At 42.9% G+C, this 24867-nt stretch overlaps 1 protein-coding gene across 2 annotated transcripts in view; it reads right to left on the bottom strand.

Annotated features, from left to right (window-relative positions):
* GNAL (G protein subunit alpha L) overlaps positions 1 to 24867 on the bottom strand; it is a 373555-nt gene that overhangs the window by 65275 nt on the left and 283413 nt on the right. For both annotated transcript variants that reach the window (XM_040353942.1, XM_040353943.1), the window contains exon 5: positions 14569 to 14666. In XM_040353942.1, coding sequence (XP_040209876.1) covers positions 14569 to 14666 — 98 coding nt within the window. The remainder of the gene's footprint in view (positions 1 to 14568; positions 14667 to 24867) is intronic.

Genomic DNA, 24867 nt, shown 5'->3' on the forward strand with positions numbered 1-24867 from the left:
ACACTTAAGTATCATTCATTTTTCGTACACAGAACAACACATACCATTCACTCATTTAATACTCAATATTTAATAATTGAATTTTATCACTCCTTTAGTGTGTTAATAAAATTAGATATTATATTCTTGGTAATCACTTTTATACATACTTTTTTATTATTCACATTTCTACAACACATTTATATATACATACACACACACACACACTAAATAAACTAAAATTATTTTCTTTACATCACACTTAGTGCCGGTTCACACTACAGCGACTTGGGATCCGTCTTGTGTCGCCCCAAGTCGGGCAACATGAGGAATTCCATTGAAGTGAATGAGATTCGTCTTAATACACACTAGTGAAGTCGCTCCGACTTCAGAAAAGGTTCCTGTACTACTTCAAGGCGACTTGTAGGCAACTTGTACCCATTAATTTCAATGGAAATTGCCTCCAAATTTGGATCACTGTCTTAACTGAAGCAACTTTACAGGAAAAAAAAAAAAAATAGTTTACTCAGGCAAACCCCTCCCTCTCATAGAGCTGATTATTCTGTGATTGGCCACAGCCAAAGTTGCCTGTCCTGGAGGCAACTTTAAGTTGCGTTGTAAGTTGCTCCAAGTCGCCTGGCAAAGTCGTGCTGTAAGTCGGGTTGCCCCTGTGTGAACTGGCACGAATGCGATTCTATTTTGATATATTGTCAACAGTTAAAAATTTACACATTGGCGCTGTCCTCCCTGGTCCTGGGGGGGCACTAAACGTGGCCTCTCGTAAGCCTTCTAGGCCGGTCCTTTCCCCATTCTTTTCAGGGTGGAGGTGTCTGCCAAGTCCGTCTGATTCAATAAACATGAGGCTATCCATTGTAGCATCTAGTGGTAAATATACTATTGTTCATGCATATAGAAATTATTGTATGTTCTTAGAAAGAAAAAAATGTTACGTACTACTAAACGTTTTTCTTAAACTTCAATTCATTTATTCTAGAGCAACTTGTCCCCCAGAGGAAGACCACAACCGACTAGGTCGAAAGGCGTTGGGGCTTCTAGCATATGCATCATTGTAATATGTCGTCATTTGTTCACATTGCGGTATTTGGGATACGCATGTTAGCCTCATTTACCAGAGCTCATGATAATAATAGTTTTCATAACAAGATTTTTCTTAAATAAAGACCTTTTTACATATCCAACTACAAGTGTAATATTCTTGCTGCTTAAAAACCCCCGTGGGGGGAATTCCTCTATCCAAACCTGTCTGACAGGTATGCTTTCCCACTTCTGGGAGCCTCAGCTGTGGATATTGACATCACGGCTGGGGCTCCCTCCTCCTCCTCCCACGGCTGCCGGGCCAGTAGGAGAGAGAAGCGGGGCCTTGCGCATGCACAGTAGGGTTACCGGCGTTAAGCTGAAATGCTACACTGCCAAGTACCCTTACCCGCAATGGTGGCGGCAGCACCGGACAACTGACGGAAACATCTGCTGCGAGTGCTAACATCACTGGAATCCAGGACAGGTAAATGTCCTATTATTAAAAACCAGCAGCTGCAGTATGTTTAGCTGCTGTTTTTTTTTTTTTTTATTGGGAGGAACACCGCTTTAATCAGCAGGGAGAGTGACTGCAATGGCAAAATGTACCCTCCCTCTAGTGGTTACAAATCTTTACACTCAACACAACATTATGTGAAAATCACAACAGTTAAGGTAAACATTGTAATAATAACTTGGAATATGTGCTTATGCACACTAGGAACTCCATGTAAATAGCACCGCGTTGTGTGTTCTGGTGCAATTTGCATGCAGTTCTGTGCAGTGCGATTTCAGCCAATTGAATTTGAATAGGCCAATATAGAACTGCATCAAAAGTAGTGCATTCACTACTTTTGTAAACCCACTGCAGCCGGATCACATGGTACATTTGTACCACTCGATCTGGTGCATGCCAACGTACTGTGTTTATGACCTGCATTTTGGGTGTTAAATTTACACCGACATCCATTGTGGATGGCAAGGGCAGTGCGATTGGAATGCAGTGCAGGAAAGCGGCACGGAACAGGCTTTTCCTGCATTGCATTATAGTGTGAACGGGCCCTTAAAATACTTTTGTACGCTTCTAAGGGTGGTGGTAACATCACTGTGCCTTGCAGGATTTGGGAAAAGCAAAGGATCCCAAATCTTGCAGAAAGGCAATGCAGAACTGTGCATTTATACACTGTAGGATTTTGGAACCTCAGTTTTGAAATCAATGAGCAGCGGTGCCGAACTGCTGCTGCAGCAGCGCTTTGCGGGCGGTTTTAACAGTTTAGCGCCGCAAAAACAATGGTAAAATGCAGCTAAAAATAGCGTCACTTTACAGCCGACGCCCCTACCTCCCCAGTGTGAAAGTAGCCTTAGGGCTAATGCAGACTGCAGCTCAAAGAATGTCCATGCATACTATAGGCATTTTCACAAGTTTACAGGCATATGAGCTTACAAAAAAAAAAAAAAAACATGGAGGGGAGTTTCCAGGCAGAGAAAAATAAAAGCTCAAAATGCTCAAACGCATGTTGGAGCATCTGCTTTGAGCTGCAGTGTGCATGAGCCCTTAGAGGAGGCCCAGTGACGTCACCCTCATCTAGATAAGCACATTGGAAGCTGGTGTGTAAAGCAATTATTATTATTTTTTTCCCCAAATGCTTTAACGTTTTTTTTTTTTTTTTTTCAAATTTCTATGCTATTTAGAGGTGGGAGGCTAGGCAATGTGACCTTTGTACTTTTATCAAGGGCAAGGGATGGGAAATCACTGGCATGGTAGTAAAGAAGCACTCCATGTGACAGTGCTGGGCTGATCACATGAGGAGTCCATAACCCTATGTAAGCCATGACTCCCAATGACTCACTGCTTACACAGGGATTTCCTTTACTCCCAGCAGCTGAACAGAGTTGGCGAGGAAAAGAAAGGGAGTTATGTATATGGCGATGAGGAGACCTAAGTTAAGGCTATCCTGTTCTTTTGACCTGCATGGGCAAAGTCGCGCTTTACTTTAAACCACACCAAAATAAAGTTTCTATTGGTATTCAATTGAAGAGTTGTGGTAGTTTATGTGTACAATATACAGTAAACATACAAACTAAAGTCTAGATAGGAAGCACAAAAAAATGATCTAGACCTAAATGTAAATCCAAGACACAATCGAGATGGGTTTAAACTAGTAGTTTCCAAACTGCAGCACAGGGGCCAGATGTAGCCTGTCCACTGATACAAGACACTATTCCTCCCACTTCCACGATTGATGGGGCACTATTCCTCCCCCTAATACCAACGATAGGGCACTATTCCTCCCCATAACACCAATGATGGGGCACTATTCTTTTCATTGACAACAACAATGGGGCACTATTCCTCCCCCTAATACCAAAGATGGGGCACTATTCCTCTCATTGATGCCAAGACAATTTCTACTCCCAATGGCCACAGTCTGGCCCCATGAAGTCTGACGGACAGAAAACTGGCAATTTGATTAGAAAGTTTAAACCAATATTTTAGCTATCCAGAAACTGCTTGTGCTAGATGCTTCTGTGTGTTACCTGTGTACAGGCCACGTTTTTTTAGTTAACACTATACTGACACTTTGACAAGTTAGGCCTCGTACAGACGGACGGACAGTCCGCTGAAAACGGTCTGCCGGACCGTTTTCAGCGGACATGTCCGCCGGACCGTTTTCAGCGGACATGTCCGCCCGGAGATTTCTGACTGATGGTTGTACACACCATCAGACAGAAATCCGCGCGTACACGATACGCGGTGACGTCGCCGCGACGATGACGCGGCAACGTGCGCGGCCCTGGAAGTTTAAAGCTTCCACGCATGCGTCAAATCACTTCCACGCATGCGAGGGATGGCGGTGAGTCTGTACAGACGACCGAACATGTCCGACGGACAGGCTTCCAGCGGACATGTTTCTTAGCATGCTAAGAAACATTTGTCCGCCGGAAAACGATCGGCTGGACAAATGTCCGCTGGAAACCTGTCTGGTCGGCCGTACACAGGACCGAACATGTCTGCTGAAACTGGTCCGCGGACCAGTTTCAGCAGACATGTTTGGTCGTGTGTATGGGGCCTTAGCCTTAGCCTATTCTACCCAAACACAACTTATTACACTATATATATATATATATATATATATATATATATATATATATATACACAGGGTGGGCCATTTATATGGATACACCTTAATAAAATGGGAATGGTTGGTGATATTAACTTCCTGTTTGTGGCACATTAGTATATGTAAGAGGGGGGGGAAACTTTTCAAGATGGGTGGTGACCATTTTGAAGTCGGCCATTTTGAATCCAACTTTTGTTTTTGGTGTATCCATATAAAATGGCCCACCATTTTTTTAATACATTTTGACTTGATATACAAGCGATGTCTTGATAAAAGAGTAGCGCCACGTCACAACTGAGTATAAAAGAGAAGAGAGGCACCTCTAAAAAAGCATACACACAAACGTTTTTCTCGTCGTAAACCAGCCCGACGAGAATATCAAGACTCCCGACGAGAAAATAGAGAGCAGGTTCTCTTTTTTTTCTCTCGTCAAGATTCACGACAGTTTTCTCGACGAGAAACCATACACACACACACAAACGGTTTTCTCTGCAAAAAGCTCTGCCAGCAGTTTTCTTGCCGTGAAAACGTGTACGAGGCTTATGTGTAGAAATATGGTTACATTTAATGAAGGCACAACATTTAGCAACATATTACTACACTGAGGCGCCTCTCTTTTCTTTTATACTCTGTAGCTCCTGCTGGATTTTGCTTCTAATCCCCTTGGGGAGGCTTCCATTTGTGGATGGACATTTTATGGTTACACAACCTGGTCACATAATAATCTTTTTATATGGACTATAAACTGAAGAACCTATGAGTAAATGGTTGTGGAACAAATCATCTGAGTTTCCATTATTTCTTATGGGGAAACTTGCTTTGATATATGAGTGCTTTGGATTACAAGCATGTTTCTGGAACGAATTATGCTCGCAATCCAAGGTTTTACTGTATATCTATATATAGTATAGAGATTCACTCTTAATACGTACCCCGTGGTCAAAAGGTGAGAGGAAGCTCAACATTTTGAGAGGGGAGTTCAATATTTTACAGATGTCACCAGCACAGCAATAGAAGGGATATCTTATGCCGCGTACAGACGGTCGTTTTTTGTAATGAAAAAAAACGACGTTTTTGAAAACGTCATTTAAAATGACCGTGTGTGGAGAAACCGTTGTTTTATATCTTCTGAAAAACGACAAAAAAAAATTCGAACATGCTCAAATTTTTTGTGTTGTTTTTCAAAACGTCGTTTTTTGTGTCAATTAAAATGATAGTGTGTGGGCAAAACGACGTTTAAAACGACGTTTTTAAACCAGCGCATGCTCAGAAGCAAGTTATGAAGCGAGCTTCAATGGAACAGAGTGCCGTCGTACGCGCTGAACGTAACCACGCTTTGCTAGAGCATTTTGAAAAACAATGGTGTGTAGGCAACGTCGTTTTTAAAAATGAAGTTTCAAAAACGTTGTTTTATTTCATGATTTAAAACGTCGCTTTTTTTCATCCCAAAAAACGACCGTCTGTACGCGGCATAACAATGGTGACAACTGTTAAATATGGGATTTCTCCCCAGTTTTGGGAGTTTGTCTCTCAAACAGTAAGAAAAAAAGACCTCCCCAATGGCGACAAAGAAAGCAATATAAGCTTGCCAGAGGTCCTAATCCAACACTTTCAAACTAATAAAAACAAATTACAGCATCAGTTTTTAATGCCACTGGTAAGTTTTGATGCATTTTTTGGGGAAAGGGTCATTTAATCAGAAAAATAGCTATACTGTATGTAACCTTTCTTTATTATATGTACTTAGCAAAGCAACATATTCATACATCTGAGCACAACACTCCAACCTGCAACTTTACACAAAATGTTGAGCTTGCCTGCCCTGGGAGCCTTGCTGCTGGGCTAATGACTTGGTGCAAAACCTATTGTTTAATGTTGTTTCTCAGAGCATGTAAAACACGACAGGAAAAAGCTGCACTCCGATAACTGCCGCTAAAATAAAAAGACAGATCAGCAAGATCACAGCACCTGTGTTTTCATACAGTATGGGTGTGCTATACTCCATCTTCTGTTCAGACGCCAACAACAATATTTGGCTTAAGTCACCCAATTCAAGAGAGAACTCAAACTTTTACATGATGGTCTGATAACTACATAGACCATAGCTTACATTCCCATAAGACGGAGGTTCCCATAACCTACCCTAGAGGAGTTCATCTTCAGCAAGGTTTTTACAATGCTTTTTTTTCAATGAGAATTTAAACTTACTTAACCATTTCACTGAACTCAATGCCAACCTAGGAAAAAGCTATTACAACATACCGTATATACTCGAGTATAAGCCAACCCGAATATAAGCTGAGGCACCTAATTTTTCCACAAAAAAATGGGAAAGCGTATTGACTTGAGTATAAGCCTAGAGTGTCCATCTGCATGCCTCACTGTGTCCATGTGAATGCCTCACTGTGTCCATGACTAGACTGACGTTTAACATGGGAGTCTATGGAAAGGGTGACCAGCTTTGAAAAAAATCGGCGCTCCCCAGCCGTAGGTCCCCCAGACAACAAACTTTCCAGACTTGTAGGGGAGAAATGGGGCTACATGTGTGCCAAGTTCCAGGGGACCTACGACCGGACGGTATCGGGTCCCCAAAGTCACTGGAGAAATTACCATTTAACATGGGAGTCTATGGAAGAGGTGCCCGGCTTTGAAAAATCTGTGCTCCCCAGCCGTAGGTCCCCCGGACAACAAACTTTGCACACTTGTAAAGGGGGGCTACATGTGTGCCAAGTTTGGGGTCCAGGGGACCTACGGGCGGCCTGTACTGGGTCGCCAAAGTCCGGGAGATCAGGCGCAAAAAGGTGACTCGAGTATAACCCGAGGGGAGCATTTTTAGCACAAAAAATTAGCTGAAAAACTTGGCTTATACTTGAGTATATACGGTATTACCATCAAACAATCAACTCCTTTAATGATGCTAGGGAAAGAAAAAACTTTAATGGGAAAGGCAAAGCAAACATCCTTGACAGCCTATTTTAATGAAAGAGCACCAATTCCCAATTGCCAACAATCAAACTGAATTTTTCATAATATGGTAGATTGTGATTGGTTACATTTGTTTGGCACACTTGAAGCAGAACTCCAGACACAGTTTATTTGTGTAAATACCGTATTTATCAGCATATAACACACACCCTAACTTTAAGAGTGAAGTTTCAGAAAAATAAAACTTTCCACAGCCCCCTGCGTATAACACGGCACACTTTACCCTCTATTGTCAGGGTAAAAAAGTGAGTGTTATACGCCAATAAATACAGTATACCTCTGCTCAGGTGTACTATGTATCCAGATTGCTATGCTGTACTGAAAAATCCAAACTTTTCTTCCTTGCTGAACTTCTATCCCACTACAGATATGAGAGCATCATGTCTCAGCGATCGAAGTGTCATTTATCCATCCTGCTCTCCCATTGGCCATTTATAGAACACTATGGGGTTGATTTACTTAAGGCGAATAGACGGTGCACTTTGCAAAGTGCAGTTGCTCCAGAGCTTAGTAAATAAAGAAACGCCACTTTGCAAAAAAATACCCAATTATGTACACATTTTTTTTAAAAACAAAACATTTTTGCTTGCACATGATTTGATGATGGAAGACAGCAGAGCTTCCGCTCATTTACTAAGCTGCACAGTCTATCTGCCTTTAGTAAATCAACCCCACTACCTGACAAGTATACCACTATACACTCAGCTGGCTCAGATGATATTACAAACACAGGAGAACATTGCTGCTCATAATCTAAGGATTATGCAGCCACAAGGTAATGTACAAGTATGGCTATGGCACAGAGACACTTTTCCTATAGCATTTCTGGAATAATGGCTTAAACGTCTAAAAGAATGGCGAATACTCCTTAAAGAGACCCCTATCTAAGACAGAAAATCTCCTAAAATGACATCAGACTGGTGTTGGGGACATGGGCATATCTTAATTTTGAGCCATTTTGCACTTTCATGCAGGTCCACTAGATGGAGCCAAACCGCCTTACTTCTAGATGGTGCTTTTGCCCATCCTAATCCTCACCCCACAATATCCACAGCACTTGTTGCTGCCTATTGTTCCTGAGTATAACTTAGGCTGATTTCTTTAATTGCTGTACTTCTAAGCCAGTCTTTTCCTGTTAGGATATGACGTATGTTCGACCATCTTCCACCTACAGCCTTCTGGACACTGCATGGCTTCTCACCAATGGCCTCTTGAGACGGACTATACTTCCTACCCCAGAACTTGAAGTAATCCCATTCCACACATGACCCATATGCCATTATGACCCACATCACTCAATGACATGACTAATAAACTGGTATCTATGAACAAAAGAGAACTGAACTGTGCTCATAAGAGAATTACTCTATGGAGAGACGCATTTCATCCAAAGAACTCACTTTGCCAAAAGCATCCAGTCCTACCGTCTGAAAGTTTTTACAGTGGACTTTGCCAAACAGAAAAGGTGGGTTCTTCTTTCTTCTTTCTCTGCACAATTGCCTTTCCTTTAAGTCCAACCCGGAGACCTAAAAACTCTCTCTAGCAGTGGGGCTGCATTACCTCCAACTGTAAGGGACATCCAATTATCGGTTTCACAGCAGACAGCAACCCCTTAAACTCCAGGGGTGGACAGTCCTTTGGTGCCCTAGTGCCCTGCACAGGGCTATGGGCCCTGCATCACGCTTGATGATTTTAGAGGACCTTAAATGGCCAGAGTACAGGGAGAAGAAGCTATGAAGACTGGTCTAGCAGAGAAGGGGAGAGGAGGATGGGTTAGGCAAGTCTGCTTTTTTCACATCCCTTAGACAGAAATGAGCAGTTAACCCTTGTAGTGTGGGTGTAGTGTAGCCCCGTTACAAGGGAGAATTTTTAGATTTCCTAGAGTTTAATCTTTAACCTTCTCCAAACAGTGGAAAGTGCACAAGGCCGATATTTAAGATGGCCATAACATGGATCAAAATTCATCCAATTCACCAGAAACTGGTTGAATTTTGATCCATGTATGGACTTCCTCGACTTCTCAAAAAACAAACAAAAAAAAACCTATTAAAATTTCAATAAAGTAAAAAAAAAAAGATAGAAAAATTAAAAGCGTGATGCGCTGCAATGTCCAACTGCACACTAGCCCTAAGCACCTAATGTAAAATAGATCTGCTCCCTCCCAAAACGAATCAAATGAACAAATGTGTTTGATTAGACACACGATCGGACATTCCGACAACAAAACCAGATTTTTTTCCGACGGATTGTTGGCTCAAACTTGTCTTGCATACACAAAGTCACACAAATGTTGTCGGAAATTCCGAACGTCAAGAACGCGGTGACGTACAACACTATGGCAAGCCGAGCAAAATGAAGTTCAATGATTCCGAGCATGCGTCAAATTGGATCTGAGCATGCGTAGGATTTTTGTGCATCGGAATTGCATACAGACAATTGGAATTTCCGACAAGAACTTTTGCTGTCGGGAAAAAAGAGAACCAGCAGCAAATGTCCGATGGAGCATACACATGGTCGGATTTTCCAACAACAAGCTCACATCGAACATTTGTTGTCGGATATTCCGACCATGTGATTCCGACCATGTGATCTCCTATCTAATCGGCCCTACAACCAAACAAAGAAATTACTAATTCTGCTGACCTACCAAACTTTTTTAGTGCACACTAAAGCATTTTTTATGACCTTGAAAATGCCCCAAACGCAACCCAATAATTTCTATTCAATACTGATAACTTTCTCTGATCTAGCAAGCTTCCTAAACTATCCCACAATCATATTGCAGACTAATCAAAACCACTTACCCAATCAGAAGTCATGAACTCTCTCCGATCGCAGAAGACAATGGAAATCAATGCCTTTCCCAACATATATTGCCAACAATTTAAAAACGCACCCTTTATTGCATTAGGTTTGCCATCATCATGGAACCACTTGCCAAACTGATAAGATTTACAGCCTCCATCACAGGCTTGGGCAAAGGCAACGCAAAATAAATCTATACACAGACGAGGTTATGTTTATTTTGACTAATTCTTCTCCTTCCCTATCTGCCACACCAAACTCATTACACTGGTTTGGAGGAGTATCCAACTTTGAGGTGTAGTCTCAAATCTTACTTCTATATATCCCACCGAGACTAGAAAAATCTCTAGATTCAAAATTTTCATATATAACTGGTTCACTACCTCAATAAAATAAAAACCGTGGAATCTTATCTTCCATTCTCTTCTCATTGGATTATATATAATGCACCTTACCACTGGAAATGTCTACAATGGGTAGAGTGGCATCTTTCAAGATGCTAATTTTACTAAAACTACCCTACCTCTTTCGAACCAACTCAATCCCATTACCCACATCCTATTTTTCCTCTCATTAACCAATTTGTCTGGGCAAACAAAAACCTGCATGTCAATTTAAAGCAGAGTTCCACCCAAAAGAGGAAGCCCCACTTATCTGCCTCCTCCCTCCCTCTGCTGCCACATCTGGCACCTTTCGGGGGGAACGAGTACCTGGTTTTGACAGGTACCTGCTCCTACTTCTGGCTGAGTTCGCTGCAGCAAAATTTGCCAGAAGTCCAGCCCCCCTCCTCCTTCCCCTGTAGCTGGGGCCATTCACAAAGTGCAGCACACTTCACGCATGCGCAATAAGGAACCTCCAAGGCTTCACTGCTGGTTTCCCTTAGCTGGGATGGTACAGGCAGAACCCGAGAGCCAACTGAAAAATCTGCTTGGGTGAGGACACCGCTGCATTTGTGGACAGGTAAGTGCCCTAATATTAAAAGTCAACAGCTACAGTATTTGTAGCTAGAATAAGCAACAACAGCGATCAGGCACCTGCTATAGAGACCTGCATAGGAGGAAGCGCCAATGATGACAGTCCTGTAGATCTCAGGTGCTGGGAGTAGCTCTTGGAAGGGAGTATCATAGAAAAGCTGCAACAAGTTCCATAAAGCGCTTGGACCCCGGAATATCTCAGTTTAAATTAATGTGGGAGAAACCTGACAGTCTCTCAGATTCCCTAAATTGATTACAGCCGGAGGACAGAGCAGAAGCCGATGAAGAAGGTGGAGAGAATGATGCCAGGGGGGGCAGGTCAATAGCATGGTACCGTCATCATGACGACATGTTTAGCGCTCCTGCGCCTTGTCAAGTCAACCTGCGACTTGACAAGTTGCAAAACATGTCGTCATGAAGAGAGGACTACGCTATTGACCTGCCCCCCTTGTGTCATTCTCTCCACCTTCTCCATCGACTTCTGCTCTGTCCTCCGGTGCAGCGAGGTCGCCGCCCCTGCACGGTCTAACTGTAGGGAGAGCCGCCACAGCCCCTGGTTCACTACACAGTCTCCGAAACGGTATACGTCTCCCCCATGCCATCCACCCCTTTGCCTCTGGATCCATCAAGCCACCATCACCGATGGTGATATTGGCAGGCATGGAGACACATTCAGGACCCTTCCATCTGAGAACAGGTATGCAAATACAGCCACTGGTATTCGTGGATATAGACTGTTTCACTGGGTTGACAGACCCTATGTACTCGTGGATATAGACTGTTTCACTGGGTTGGCAGACCCTCTGTACTCGTGGATATAGACTGTTTCACTGGGTTGGCCGACCCTATGTACTCGTGGATATAGACTGTTTCACTGGGTTGGCAGACCCTATGTATTCGTGGATATAGACTGTTTCACTGGGTTGGCAGACCCTATGTACTCGTGGATATAGACTGTTTCACTGGGTTGGCAGACCCTCTGTACTCGTGGATATAGACTGTTTCACTGGGTTGGCAGACCTAATGTACTCGTGGATATAGACTGTTTCACTGGGTTGGCAGATCCTCTGTACTCGTGGATATAGACTGTTTCACTGGGTTGGCAGACCCTATGTACTCGTGGATATAGACTGTTTCACTGGGTTGGCAGATCCTCTGTACTCGTGGATATAGACTGTTTCACTGGGTTGGCAGATCCTATGTACTCGTGGATATAGACTGTTTCACTGGGTTGGCAGATCCTCTGTACTCGTGGATATAGACTGTTTCACTGGGTTGGCAGACCCTATGTACTCGTGGATATAGACTGTTTCACTGGGTTGGCAGACCCTATGTACTCATGGATATAGACTGTTTCACTGGGTTGGCAGACCCTATGTATTCGTGGATATAGACTGTTTCACTGGGTTGGCAGATCCTCTGTACTCGTGGATATAGACTGTTTCACTGGGTTGGCAGACCCTATGTACTCGTGGATATAGACTGTTTCACTGGGTTGGCAGATCCTCTGTACTCGTGGATATAGACTGTTTCACTGGGTTGGCAGACCCTATGTACTTGTGGATATAGACTGTTTCACTGGGTTGGCAGACCCTATGTACTCGTGGATATAGACTGTTTCACTGGGTTGGCAGACCCTATGTACTCGTGGATATAGACTGTTTCACTGGGTTGGCAGATCCTCTGTACTCGTGGATATAGACTGTTTCACTGGGTTGGCAGATCCTATGTACTCGAGGATATAGACTGTTTCACTGGGTTGGCAGACCCTCTGTACTCGTGGATATAGACTGTTTCACTGGGTTGGCAGACCCTATGTACTCGTGGATATAGACTGTTTCACTGGGTTGGCAGACCCTATGTACTCGTGGATATAGACTGTTTCACTGGGTTGGCAGACCCTATGTATTCGTGGATATAGACTGTTTCACTGGGTTGGCAGATCCTCTGTACTCGTGGATATAGACTGTTTCACTGGGTTGGCAGACCCTATGTACTCGTGGATATAGACTGTTTCACTGGGTTGGCAGACCCTATGTACTCGTGGATATAGACTGTTTCACTGGGTTGGCAGACCCTATGTATTCGTGGATATAGACTGTTTCACTGGGTTGGCAGACCCTATGTAAATTTTACCACATTAATGTTTTATTTACACTACATATTCCTTTGTGGAACTTGTGAGGCTGTAATCAATTTACGGAATCTAAAAGACTGGCAGGTTTTTCCCACATTCATTTAAACTGAGATATATACCTGGGTCCATGCCCTTTTTGGAACTTGTTACAGTATTTGTAGCTGCTGACTTTAAATTTTTTCTGTCTTCTATCCCTTTCTTCCTTATTTACAAGTTTACTCTTGTGTTACTTTTTCATTCAAAATAAGTCAGACAACAGATTTCAGTGTCTAGCATGTACTCAGCCAGCGCATACTTACCCCCATCCTCCTCAATGCTATTGATGATATTCTATGCTACAGTATTCCTCCCTGAAAAATCCTTTAAGGTCTGAATCGCAATTACCTTTTACGCTCGAGGTTACCTGTATTACTTGTTCCTGTTTATTTTTTTGTACTTTATGCTGTATGTATGCTGTACACATGAGTGACTCCCTCTCTTTCTTGTTGCTACCTCAGATAAACACTTTTTAATGGTGTACCTTCTATGACTGCGGATTGTGCTGCTTCACCTATTTCGATTTATAAACTTCTAGAGGCTCTTACTGTGACAGACCTGTACAGCAGAAAAGTCCAGCACTTGGTACTCTGGAAGTAAATATTATCAAGAGTATGTTCTTACTTGGCAAACTGTTGCAAGGCTGGTGGTGCAAAGTTCTGTTTGAGCATTAAGCTACAGGGGAGTTTAGTTGCCACAGGTTGTATTACTCAATACAAAATACCCAAGGTGGTAACTTCAATACAGATAACTTTTGAAGAGGAAAAAACTGTAAAACATGCAACTTCACATATTAGTGTCTTAGGGAAGGATATTTTCATTGCGCGCTGGCCCACAAAAACCAATCAGAACATTCCTTTGCAGTATGGCAGAAAGAAAATTTGATTCTATTTCATTATGGGGCTAAACAGACTCCCTGAGAGAACTCGTCCATCAGACACTTTAAAGGAAAACTTCAGGAATTGCAGAACTTTTAATAATATGCTGGTTTATATGGACTTAAGTCCAACAAAGCATATGCCACCTCATGGCTTTTAGTTTATATTTACATTTTTACTGAGCTCCGGGAGTACAACTATCGCTACACTCCCGATGCTCTAACAGGAAAGATGATACACAGCAGCTGCGCTGCATGCCCTTCCCTTCTCGATTCACAGAATACTTTGTAATTTGTAAATGGGTTCACATAATACAAAGCCTTCTGTGATTGGACAAAAAGGAGAGGAGGGGCTGGTAAAGCAGCTGCAGGAGTGGAGACCTGAAGATCCAGTCACAAAGCGTTGAAAATATAAAACGTATATAAAAGAGGCAAGTCCAGGAGGTGGCATACACCTTGTTGAACTTTTGTTTTCGTTTTTTTTTTTTAAAGGGTTGCAGCCATTTTTTAGAGTTCTTCCTTAACAAACAGACAGTTGGCTCTTGGCACCACAGCCAAGTAACATCAAGAATGTATCAAGGAGAAGGTTATTTAAAGAGACAGCTGAAGATATCTTACTATTGTGCGCAGTCGATAAGTTGATATTCGTTTGACCTCTCAAAGCAAGCTTTCACACCGTCATCATCCCATAACTTTTGTGCATGTTCGAAAAACTCCTGAAAATGGAAAGAAAAGTCTCATTAAAGCACAATACAACGCACACTAGAATATTTCTTAGTTGAAAATCCCTTTTATTACACGCTGTAATAATGACAAATATAATTGATTATTGGGTTATCTTGGGCAGTGTACTAAATAAACATAGTGTACTGCTATTATACTGCATGTATTAAAGAATCATGTCTATATGTTATGGTTTATGCAGATGACAACATGGAACCAAATGGAAATCATAGTATACACACGTCCTCACTATAATTGTTTTACCATGCATACCTTCTAAATTTAAAAGAGTAAATAAATTATACTACACAAGTTAGAATGAAACACAGCCATAACGTTTTATTTGCACCAGGGTGAAATCTATTCATCCACAGGAAGTGACGGAAGCAATTTGCACACAAGAATAAAATTCAGACAGACCTTTCATCTGGACTTAAAGTAGAACTTTAGGCAAACCCCCCCCCCCCCCATTTTGGAGCAGCGGAAGGTTATAACCCCTGTCAGATTTGTTATCACCATCTGTGTCCCATTGCAGAGATTTCCCTTCACTTCCTGTCTCATAGCCAAACAGGAAGCAAGTCGAAATCACTGCAAATGAAGGGAACTCCTTGGGAACCCGCAGGTCACCAGAACTAGTGTCCCCATTGGAAGATTTCCCCTCTAATACTTTTCTGAGGACAGCCCAAAATTGGGGTTTTCTTTTATTTTCACTTTCATGAGTAAACAGGACAAATACAGAGGATGAATTTCCTTAAAGGGGTTGTAAAGTTATAATTATTTTTTTCCTAAATAGCTTCCTTTACCTTAGTGCAGTCCTCCTTCACTTACCTCATCCTTCCATTTTGCTTTAAAATGTCCTTATTTCTTCTGAGAAATCCTCACTTCCTATTCTTCTGTCTGTAACTCCACACAGTAATGCAAGGCTTTCTCCCTGGTGTGGAGTGTCATGCTCGCCCCCTCCCTTGGACTACAGTTGTCAGGACACCCACTAACACACAGCTCCTTTCTCTATCTGCAACGTAGAGAGCGTCCTGACTCTCTTGTAGTCCAAGGGATAGGGTGAGCCCGACACTCCACACCAGGGAGAAAGCCTTGCATTACTGTGTGGAGTTACAGACAGAAGAACAGGAAGTGAGGATTTCTCAGAAGAAATAAGGACATTTAAAAGCAAAATGGAAGGATGAGGTAAGTGAAGGAGGACTGCACTAAGGTAAAAATAAATTGTACCTTTACAACCCCTTTAACTGGGGCATAGACCGCAATAAAAACTGTCAGGTGTTCTAATCCCTCCCCACTCTAAACAAAACCCCAAGAAAGTTTTAGTGATTCTTTAAATTGTACAGAAGAAATACAGAGAATGCTATTACTTTACTAAAACATTAGGCAAAATTGGTACAAACATAAGCATGTACCCATATGTACAGTACAGTCAAAAGACTCATGTTGATGGGCACCCCTGGCAAATGAATGAACACAAGTGAATGCAACAGAATGGAAAATACAGCTTTATGACAAGAAAAAGGTGCGCTTAACCTGCTTTCCCTGTAGTTGAAACTTACCTCCAAAAGATATGCTGTGCCTAAATAAAATGTAGCCCCTGCACAGTCATGTGCACTACTCATTTAAGTCCATGGCAAATATACTGGTCTGCATCAAAGGCAGGAAAACACCACAAGTTGTCATGCTACTAGGGAGAAGTCATGCTTTTTCCCCACAGCATCATCACTGCAGAGGGGAAAGGTCTCTAGCGTTATCACCAACCTGTTCATTTAAAACTGACCCTATAGTACATAAATGATCACAACGTAAAGGGGGGGGGGGGGTACCAGATGAAGGGGTATTTCCTGGTACATGGTAGTCTTATGCTAGGGGAACCGCACTCCCAAATTTGAATTGTAAGAAACAATAAAAAGTTAATAAAAAAAATTAGTAGTTAGAAAAAAAAAAGCACTAGACCGCCTCTGTAACTGTAAACTGCTAACCTGTCGTGGCGCCATTCCACAAGTGTGTGCAATTTTAAAGCGTTACATGTTAGGTATCTATTTATCGGTGTAACATCATCTTTCACATTATACAAAAAATTGGGCTAACTTACTGTTTTTTTTTCTTCCTTTTTTTAACTCTTGAAACTTTTTTTTGGTCCCAAAAAAAATGTTGGAAAAAATGTTTACCATATACCGTGTGACATAAAAAGTTGCAACGACCACCATTTTATTCCCTAGGGTCTAAAAACACATATTTCTAGAGGAGTGCCAGAATAGGCCTGGAATGGAAGTGGTTTATGTATGCTAATGTAATTTACTTCGAATTCTAGCATAGTTCATCTTTAATATGTATAGGGTTTGTTCAACACTAGTTAACAGAAAATAATAGTATCAAATTCATTGCAACAATTTTACCTGCATACAGATGAGAATCAAATGTCATGCATGTTGGTGCTAACTGGGTATTCTCTGCTCTAAAGTAGTACACATGAGCCAAATGTCAGACGTTCAATGGAAACCGGCCATCATTTGGCCCGTGTGTAATGCAGCTGGTCCAATGATCAAAAAAGGTCTGTCGATAGGCTCCTGACCTATTTCCCCATCTGTCTGTCAGATCGAATGGAAACGGACAGGAGGTCCATTTCCATCCGATTGCCTCACAGACAAGAGCGGGCTGTGTCTGTGTTCCCTCTGTATAACGGAGCAGACACAGACCTGTCATCTGCCTGCTCAGCAGAGATCCCCTGCTAAGAAAGCAGATCCCGCGTCACGGAGGCGCCTGTGTGAAAGGGGTCTTAACAACATTGGTTACCAGGACAAATAAAGAAGATGAATACTCTTTACACTGTTTAATTCAAAGAAAATGTTCATCTTAAGGTGAACCACATTTAAGACCAATCCTTAGCTTCTAAAGCTAGCAGCACATTTATATATATATATATATATATATATATATATATATATATATATATATATATATATATTGAAACAAATATAGCATCTTTTCTGTGAGAACATATTTTGAGTTTTCTTTTAACGATTTACCATAAGAGTAATTTTTGAAGACTTTCACATTCATAAAAGCTTCCCTATTCATAGTTAAACGTAGAGATTAACAGATTACCCACTATAGGTAGGGTAGATCAGCTACTACAATTACTGTGCACCCGCTTTAGGGGGTGGGACTTTCCACACAGGAAATTGCATTGTCAGAAGGCGCAGTAAAGCCTCGTACACACGATCGGATTTTCTGCGGACAAAGCGCAGGACTTTTGTCTGAAGGGCGTTGGCCATGAACTTGTCTTGCAACTAACACAAAACTATGTGGTTTTTTAGCTCTTCAGCGCCACCCTTTGGGCAACTTCTGCTAATGTTGTGTTATGGTGAGCATTGCTTCCGATGGACTTGTGTACACATGGTCAGAAAATCCAACAACACACAATTGTTGGCGGACAATTTTAATGCATGATATTCTACATTTGTCCGATGGAGCATACAAGCGGTCGGATTTTCCGACAACAGTCTGTCATCACGCAATTCCCATTGGATAATCCGATCATGTGTACGAGGCTTATGGCACAACAATCATGCAGCACACTAAAGCAGGAAATAAAGTCTTGTACACACAATGAGAATATCGGAGAAATTATTATTTTTTAATGCTAGTCTCATATCAAAAATTAAGAGGTTGCGGAAGCTCAGAAAATTCACATACGACAGAATACAACCTCAGAAGTGATGTAATGTGTTGTATCATAAAGAATTATTTTGTTTCCGAGCATGCGTGGTCTTCCAAATTTTATCAGACTAATACTGTACTGATTAAATGAAAATTGTTCGTTCTGGTATCTAACAAGAAAATATTTTGTGTTTGTCCCTTTGGATAATTTTGCATAAACTGTTACCATTGGCTCTCAAAAGCTGTGTACTAACAATCAGATTATCGTACAAATCGCTCCAAAAACAGTATTTTTCGCCCCATTTTCTGATCGTGTGTAATAGGCATAAGAGCCTGCATAAGCTTTAATCGAATATTGCTGCTTGCATAAACATATTGTGGCAGAGCGAGGCTCTGTCCCAATGAAAATGATATCGAAGTGGACACAGAGTCTGCATATCGGTTTTCTCTGATTTTTCAATCTCTACAAGGGGCTCTGTGGCTTGGAGATTCCTCAGAGATATGGGTGGGACGGGATCGCCAACCCTGTGTCCAGATCTTATCGATAGCCTGCAGGGTGTGTGCCCAGGTGCACACAGCTCATATAATGAAGGGCTGGGGAGAGTTAGGCCCCTTTCAGACGTCCGCTCCGCCTGTCCGTTATTACAAGTCCGTTAACGGACTTGTAATACATCCCTATGGGATCGCGTCCGTTAGCGGATGGAGCATCCGCTAGCGTCCGCGTCCGTCGGTATCCGGACGGAAGAAAACCCTATTTTTCTTCCGTCCGGCGGAACGGAACTGATGCAGACGGACAGACGGTCCGTCTGCATCCGGTTCCCCATAGGGCAGAGCGGAGCTGAGACAGGGCGGTCCCTGCACTGTGTGCGGGGACCGCCCTATCCGCCGACAGCTCAGCGGGGATCCCCGCTGAGCCGACGGAGACACACGGAGCGGACCCAGAAACGGTCCGCTCCGTGTGAAAGAGCCCTTAGAAGGGAGAGGAAGGTGGAGTTGGAGCAGTGGCTGCTTGTGAGCATCTCTGTGTGAAGATAGATGCTGTGTGCATCCAAGAAGCTCAACGATGTGTGCGTTGAAGGGCTTCAAGCTGTGTGCGACCAAGAAGCCAGAAGCTGTGTGCATTGAGGGGCTTGAAGCTGTGTGCATTTAGGGAGCCCAAAGACTGTACGCATCCAAGACTGTTGGACTGGAAGATCTGGTGGTTTAAAGTACCAGTGCTGTTGAAGAGTAGCCAGGTAGGCTAGTACTTTCAGTTACTTTCTGAACAACGTTTAAACCCCTGCGTGGGACTCCTGAGTGGACTTTTTTTTTTTTCCTTATTTAATAAACGTGGGCTACCAGGCCCTTAACAATATATGCCTGTTTGGTGTGGACTCACTACACAAAAATGCATCGACCACAAGAGCCAACAACCCCCAATGTCACAATATACACATTACAGTGCCTTGCGAAAGTATTCAATACATGTGGTTCCACTTCATGATTGTGTCCCACTTGTTGATTCTTCAAAAAAAATTACAGTTTTATATCTTTATGTTTGAAGCCTGAAATGTGGCAAAAGGTCGCAAAGGTCGCAAAGTTCGAAGGGGGCCGAATACTTTTGCAAGGCACTGTAAGTGGTCTATCTAGAAAGCTCAACAGAAATTAGTAATCACGATAAAAGACAATCCTTGTTAACTGGATTTAGGTCCTGCTTAGAAGAAGCTGCCTTTTTATCATCTCTCCTTCCTGTATGGCCCCACCCCAGGCCATCCCAGGAAGTCTATATTAACTGTTGCACTGCAGGTCTGCTTTGCTGTTCTACCTTGTTGTTAGCTTAAGTTCCTGTCTGCAGTGTGCTACGATTACCTTCCTGTGTACCGTTTTTGGCTCGTCCCTGACTTCTCCTGTTTGCCTGTGACCCTGACCTTTTGCCTGTCCCTCGGTTACCCTTGTCTGCCTGTTGCCCTCACCTCGGCTTACCCATCACTATCGCTTGTCCTGGTTGCTGCTTCCCCTCTCTCCCTGCGGAGTGTGACCTAGGGGATCCCAGGGGTCGTGACCTGGATCCAGCTGCAGCGAAGGCCATCCTCACCACTAGAGGCTCTGGTGAACACAAAGCTGGGTCTTAGACTCCGCGCCCTGGGGAATCTTGGGCTCACGCTTCCTCTCTGATTGCAGCAGTCGGCTATATGGTTCACTACCCTGTGGTGCATCCCTGACCCCAACGGGGTGCACTTGTCACCTGGCCACAGGTGACCTGACACATATACAGTAACATGTAGCTAAATACTTCATGTAATTTTTTACGGCCTTTTTCTGAGATTAATGTATAGTGAAATGTTTACTATAAATGTTAAGTTCCTAAGTGCGGCCCTCAGTAGACATAATGTGGCCTCTTTAAAGATTTAGTCCTCTAAATTTGGCCTGCTGTTTCATCGGAGTTTGACCTGCCTGATCTAGACAGAGTGACTTGAATGCAAATTGATCTGGCTGTGAAATTCCAGAATGAATTACTGCTTAGTTCCTGCATGGTTTGGAGGCAAATAAGCATACTATTGAAAGCGTTTGTTACATTTGTTCGATAAGTGCAAAAAATATACTCATTGATACTGCCAGAAATCCAGAGCGTTTGCAAGTTAATGCACACTCTGCAGTGTTATTTCAAGCAGGCTTATAAGCCACAACCCGTTCTCCTTCATGAGCTACAGAAAAACTTTCACGAGTTATGAGGAAAAGAGGTCTAGGTCTAGGCGGGGAACAAAAGCAGTTTTACTTATCCAGTTTTCCGCTACCACAGGCTCTTTCATGCTGTAAGACCAGTCCCCGCACCTCTTCTCCCCTATTCCCTGGTGGGTGAGATCCTCAAAACCAATATAGGGGCCATAACCCTAAATGTGAACGTGAGGAACAGTCCATCGCTGGAGTGTAGAGAAGTGCAGGTCAGGAAAGTAAACTTTTGTTTCCCGACCCCTCGACCTAAATGAGCATTTACCCCTCTTGCAGTGCGAGGCATCCCGACTGCAAGGGGGGGATTTTATTTTCCCTAGAGTTGGGCTTTAAAGGAACTATAGGATTGTTTGTGAGAACCACTGATAACATGCATTAGAAAGTTGCACACTTTAAAAGGGAAAGTATAATGAATTTGAGTCAAAGTTATTTTAGGTTTACAAGTCTACACCCTGTTATAGCTCTAATATCTATCTGCTTTAATTTATGTTTGTAAAACATGTTCAATAAGAAATCCCAGCATTCCCTGTGTGATTGTTGGCACAACTTGTGTATAAATGACTAAACCTTGTCTTTACAAGGAGATACCGTGCCCCCACTTTGTCATTCTCAAGTCTCTCAAGTCTATTCTCAAAGGGCCAGTTTATTATCCTTCAGAATTTAGGAGGGCCGAATTGTGGCCAGTGGGCGCGGAAAATGTCCCGGGCCCAGCATCAGTGAGAATAAATATGGCCTCAGGGTTGGTGGTCAGTATAAGGAGAAGTAGTGCCCCTATCAGTAGGAGGAATATTATCTCATCATTGGTATAAGTTAGGGCTGCACGATTCTGGTCAAAATGAGAATCACGATTCTCAAAAATTTAATGCCAGAACCCCCCCCCCCCAAAAAAAAATTAATTAATTAATTAATTAATTAATTAATTAATAAACCTGTGATTTATCTGAAAATATGAATATATAAAAAAAGAGACCAGTGATATGTCTATAATGTTAAAGATCATATAACTCCTATGAAAAAAGCAGAATTAAACTTTGATTCAGATTTTTTCATAGGAGTTATATGGTCTTTAACATTATAGACATGTCACTGGTCTCTTTTTTTATAGATCAGAAGCAGTACTGCCAGCAACCATTGGGTGGCGCATGGATACACACAGTTGTACAGAACTGTGAGAAGGTTTAATACATCAGGAGCAGTACCGCCGGCAACCACTGGGTGGCGCATGGACACAAACTACTGTTGTGAGAGAAACTCAGACATCTATCCAGCGGCGCAGGCTGCTGACGTCGGTTTCAAAATCGGCGGCATTTGCGTTCCACGCTGGTTACGTGGAACCAGCGGTGAACACGGAAGAATCGCGGGTCATCCCACGGGGAGATCGCGGGCGGGGAGAATCGAGATTGCGATTCTCTCCACGATTAATCGTGCAGCTCTAGTATAAGTGGAAGAGACAATGCTCCCTTGTGGATGCCAGTGGGAGGAATAGCGCCCCAAGGACCAGATAAAGGCTAGCAAAGGGCAACATCTGGCTCTCAGGCCATAGTTTGGAGACCCCTGGTCTATAGCATAGCTGCAAAGAAAGCTGTTGATCTGGTTCTGAGCTTAAAGGGGTTGTAAAGGCAGAAGTTTATTTTGTTATCTTAATGCGTTCTATGCATTAAGATAAAAAGCCTTCTGTGTGCAGCAGCTGCCCCAGCCCCCCTAACACTTATCGGAGATCCCTATCTTTCCAGCGATGTCCACGAATATCTCAGCTGTCAGAGATGCTCCTTCCTGATTGGTGGAGGCACAGCAGTGGTGCCATTGACTCCCGCTGCTGTCAATCAACGTCACCTAGCCAGCCAATCAGGGGAGAGAGGGGGTGGGACCAGGTCGGGGCTCAGTCTCTGAATGGACACACAGAGCTGTAATTTGCTGCTTGCTGAGGAGGGAGGGGCCAGAATCACAGAAGAGGGACCCGAGAAGAGGAGGATCTAGGCTGCTCTGTGCAAATCCATCCATACATACTAGGGCCAATTTTAGACAGGATCTGATTAACCTACCAGCATGTCTTTTGAGTGTGGGAAGAAACTGGAATACCTGACGCAGGCAGATAGTGCTGTTTTTGTAATTTGAACGGGTGACCCTAGTGCTGCCAGACGGAAGTGCTAACCAGTTAGCCATATGTGCTACCAGTAATTCACCCGGTGTTTTGTGTAGCATCACTGCTACTCAATGCAAGCCCTATTCAATGATGAAACCAAACTTCTCACACTTGTGATAAAATTATCACAAGAACTTTTTGAAACTTCCGTCAATCGAAACATGTATTTGTAGCGCTTATTCCGAAAAAAACACAACAAGCTTTCAGAGTTAAAGATTTCCAGAGTGACAGACTGCCACGTGAATAGAACACAGACAGTGTTATTCATTTGCACATGATGCCCTTGCTAAAAAAAAGGTGTGTTTGTGTACAAATACTTTCCAAACAACAGAGGACGAACTTTCACTGCACTACGACGTCTGGATGAAAGGTACAGACGCATGCACAAGCAATCAAAAAAGAGTGAAACCACAGAACTGTAGACCTGCACAAACAAAATGGTTTATCATCCAGTCTGCGCTAAAACCTCACATTGGTTCATCTCAGGTCATAGAAAAAAATAAAATAAGTGGAGCTATAGCCAGGACCATTACTAAATGTAGAGAAATATTTCACCTAGAACTTTAGGTGGCTGGGCTTTTAGGAACATGGGTCACCATAAAAGGGGATACATCACCCACAGTCAGCAGAAACAATATGCCATTCCTCCCAAAGTGCTTGTAAATCTCAGACATGAAACATGAACAAAGCATATCCCTCTATAGTGTGTACTTTTATCAATCCAGAGCTCTAGTTGCCATCTCTGTCTGCTATCCCTTTCCTCTTCTATAAACACGAGTTACTTCTGACAAGGTTTCATGACGCCAGGACAAAAATGGCAACAAGGGAGGGAGCTTCAGCTGATTGACAGCCTCAGCTCCATTCCTGTATGACAAAAAAACAGTAACTGCTGGCGCAAAAACAATGTACTCGTGAGTGACAAGTTCTATAAAGGGGCCCAATAAAAGCAGGAAATTATATAGTCCATATATAGCACATAAAAGTCCATATTGTGAATTAGTGGCGGCAGCTATCCCCAGTGAAAGACAACTCTGTGGGATGAAGCAAAGGAGGAAAAATAGCCACCTGCTAATTGCCAATAGATTGTAGTGTACCCGGCCGTCGCTCCGCTTCCAGTGATGTCACTTCCACTGCGCGTTCCACGCTGGTTCTCCTGACTTCCTGGTGGCCACAGGATGCTTTACAGGCATCTCCCTACTCCAGCAGCCAGTGGGCCCAATGCAAGGACACAGGGACAGACCAGAGGGGTTCCCTAACCATCAGATGAGCACTTTTTACTTGATATCCTGTGATGTTTTGTATCTTTGCAATTAAACGATCTTATATTAATACTACACTCGGGTGGCGCTCCCCCCCAATCTGTTCCTGTATGAAAGGGGGTGTGACCCTTCCCTCCAATCAGCTCTCAGAGCTCTCCTCACTAATGCACCCCACCCTCTGCTTTTCAAAGCTGAGATGCCATAAGGCTGGGTTCACACTTATGCGAATTGGATGCAGGTTTTTCCGCTTCCAATGCGCATGACAGAAGCGTATGCCCGGCTTGTAACAGAGCTGGTTGAAACACCTCCGGAGAGGCTGTGGTCTGCATTTGGAAAGGTTCCTGTATGTCTTTGGTTACGATTCAGGTGCAAATTCAGGCAAAAATTCAGAATGAATGTAGGGGAAAGACGGCTGGAGAT

The sequence above is a fragment of the Rana temporaria genome, chromosome 5 (genome assembly GCF_905171775.1).
Source record: "Rana temporaria chromosome 5, aRanTem1.1, whole genome shotgun sequence".
NCBI lineage: Eukaryota > Metazoa > Chordata > Amphibia > Anura > Ranidae > Rana > Rana temporaria.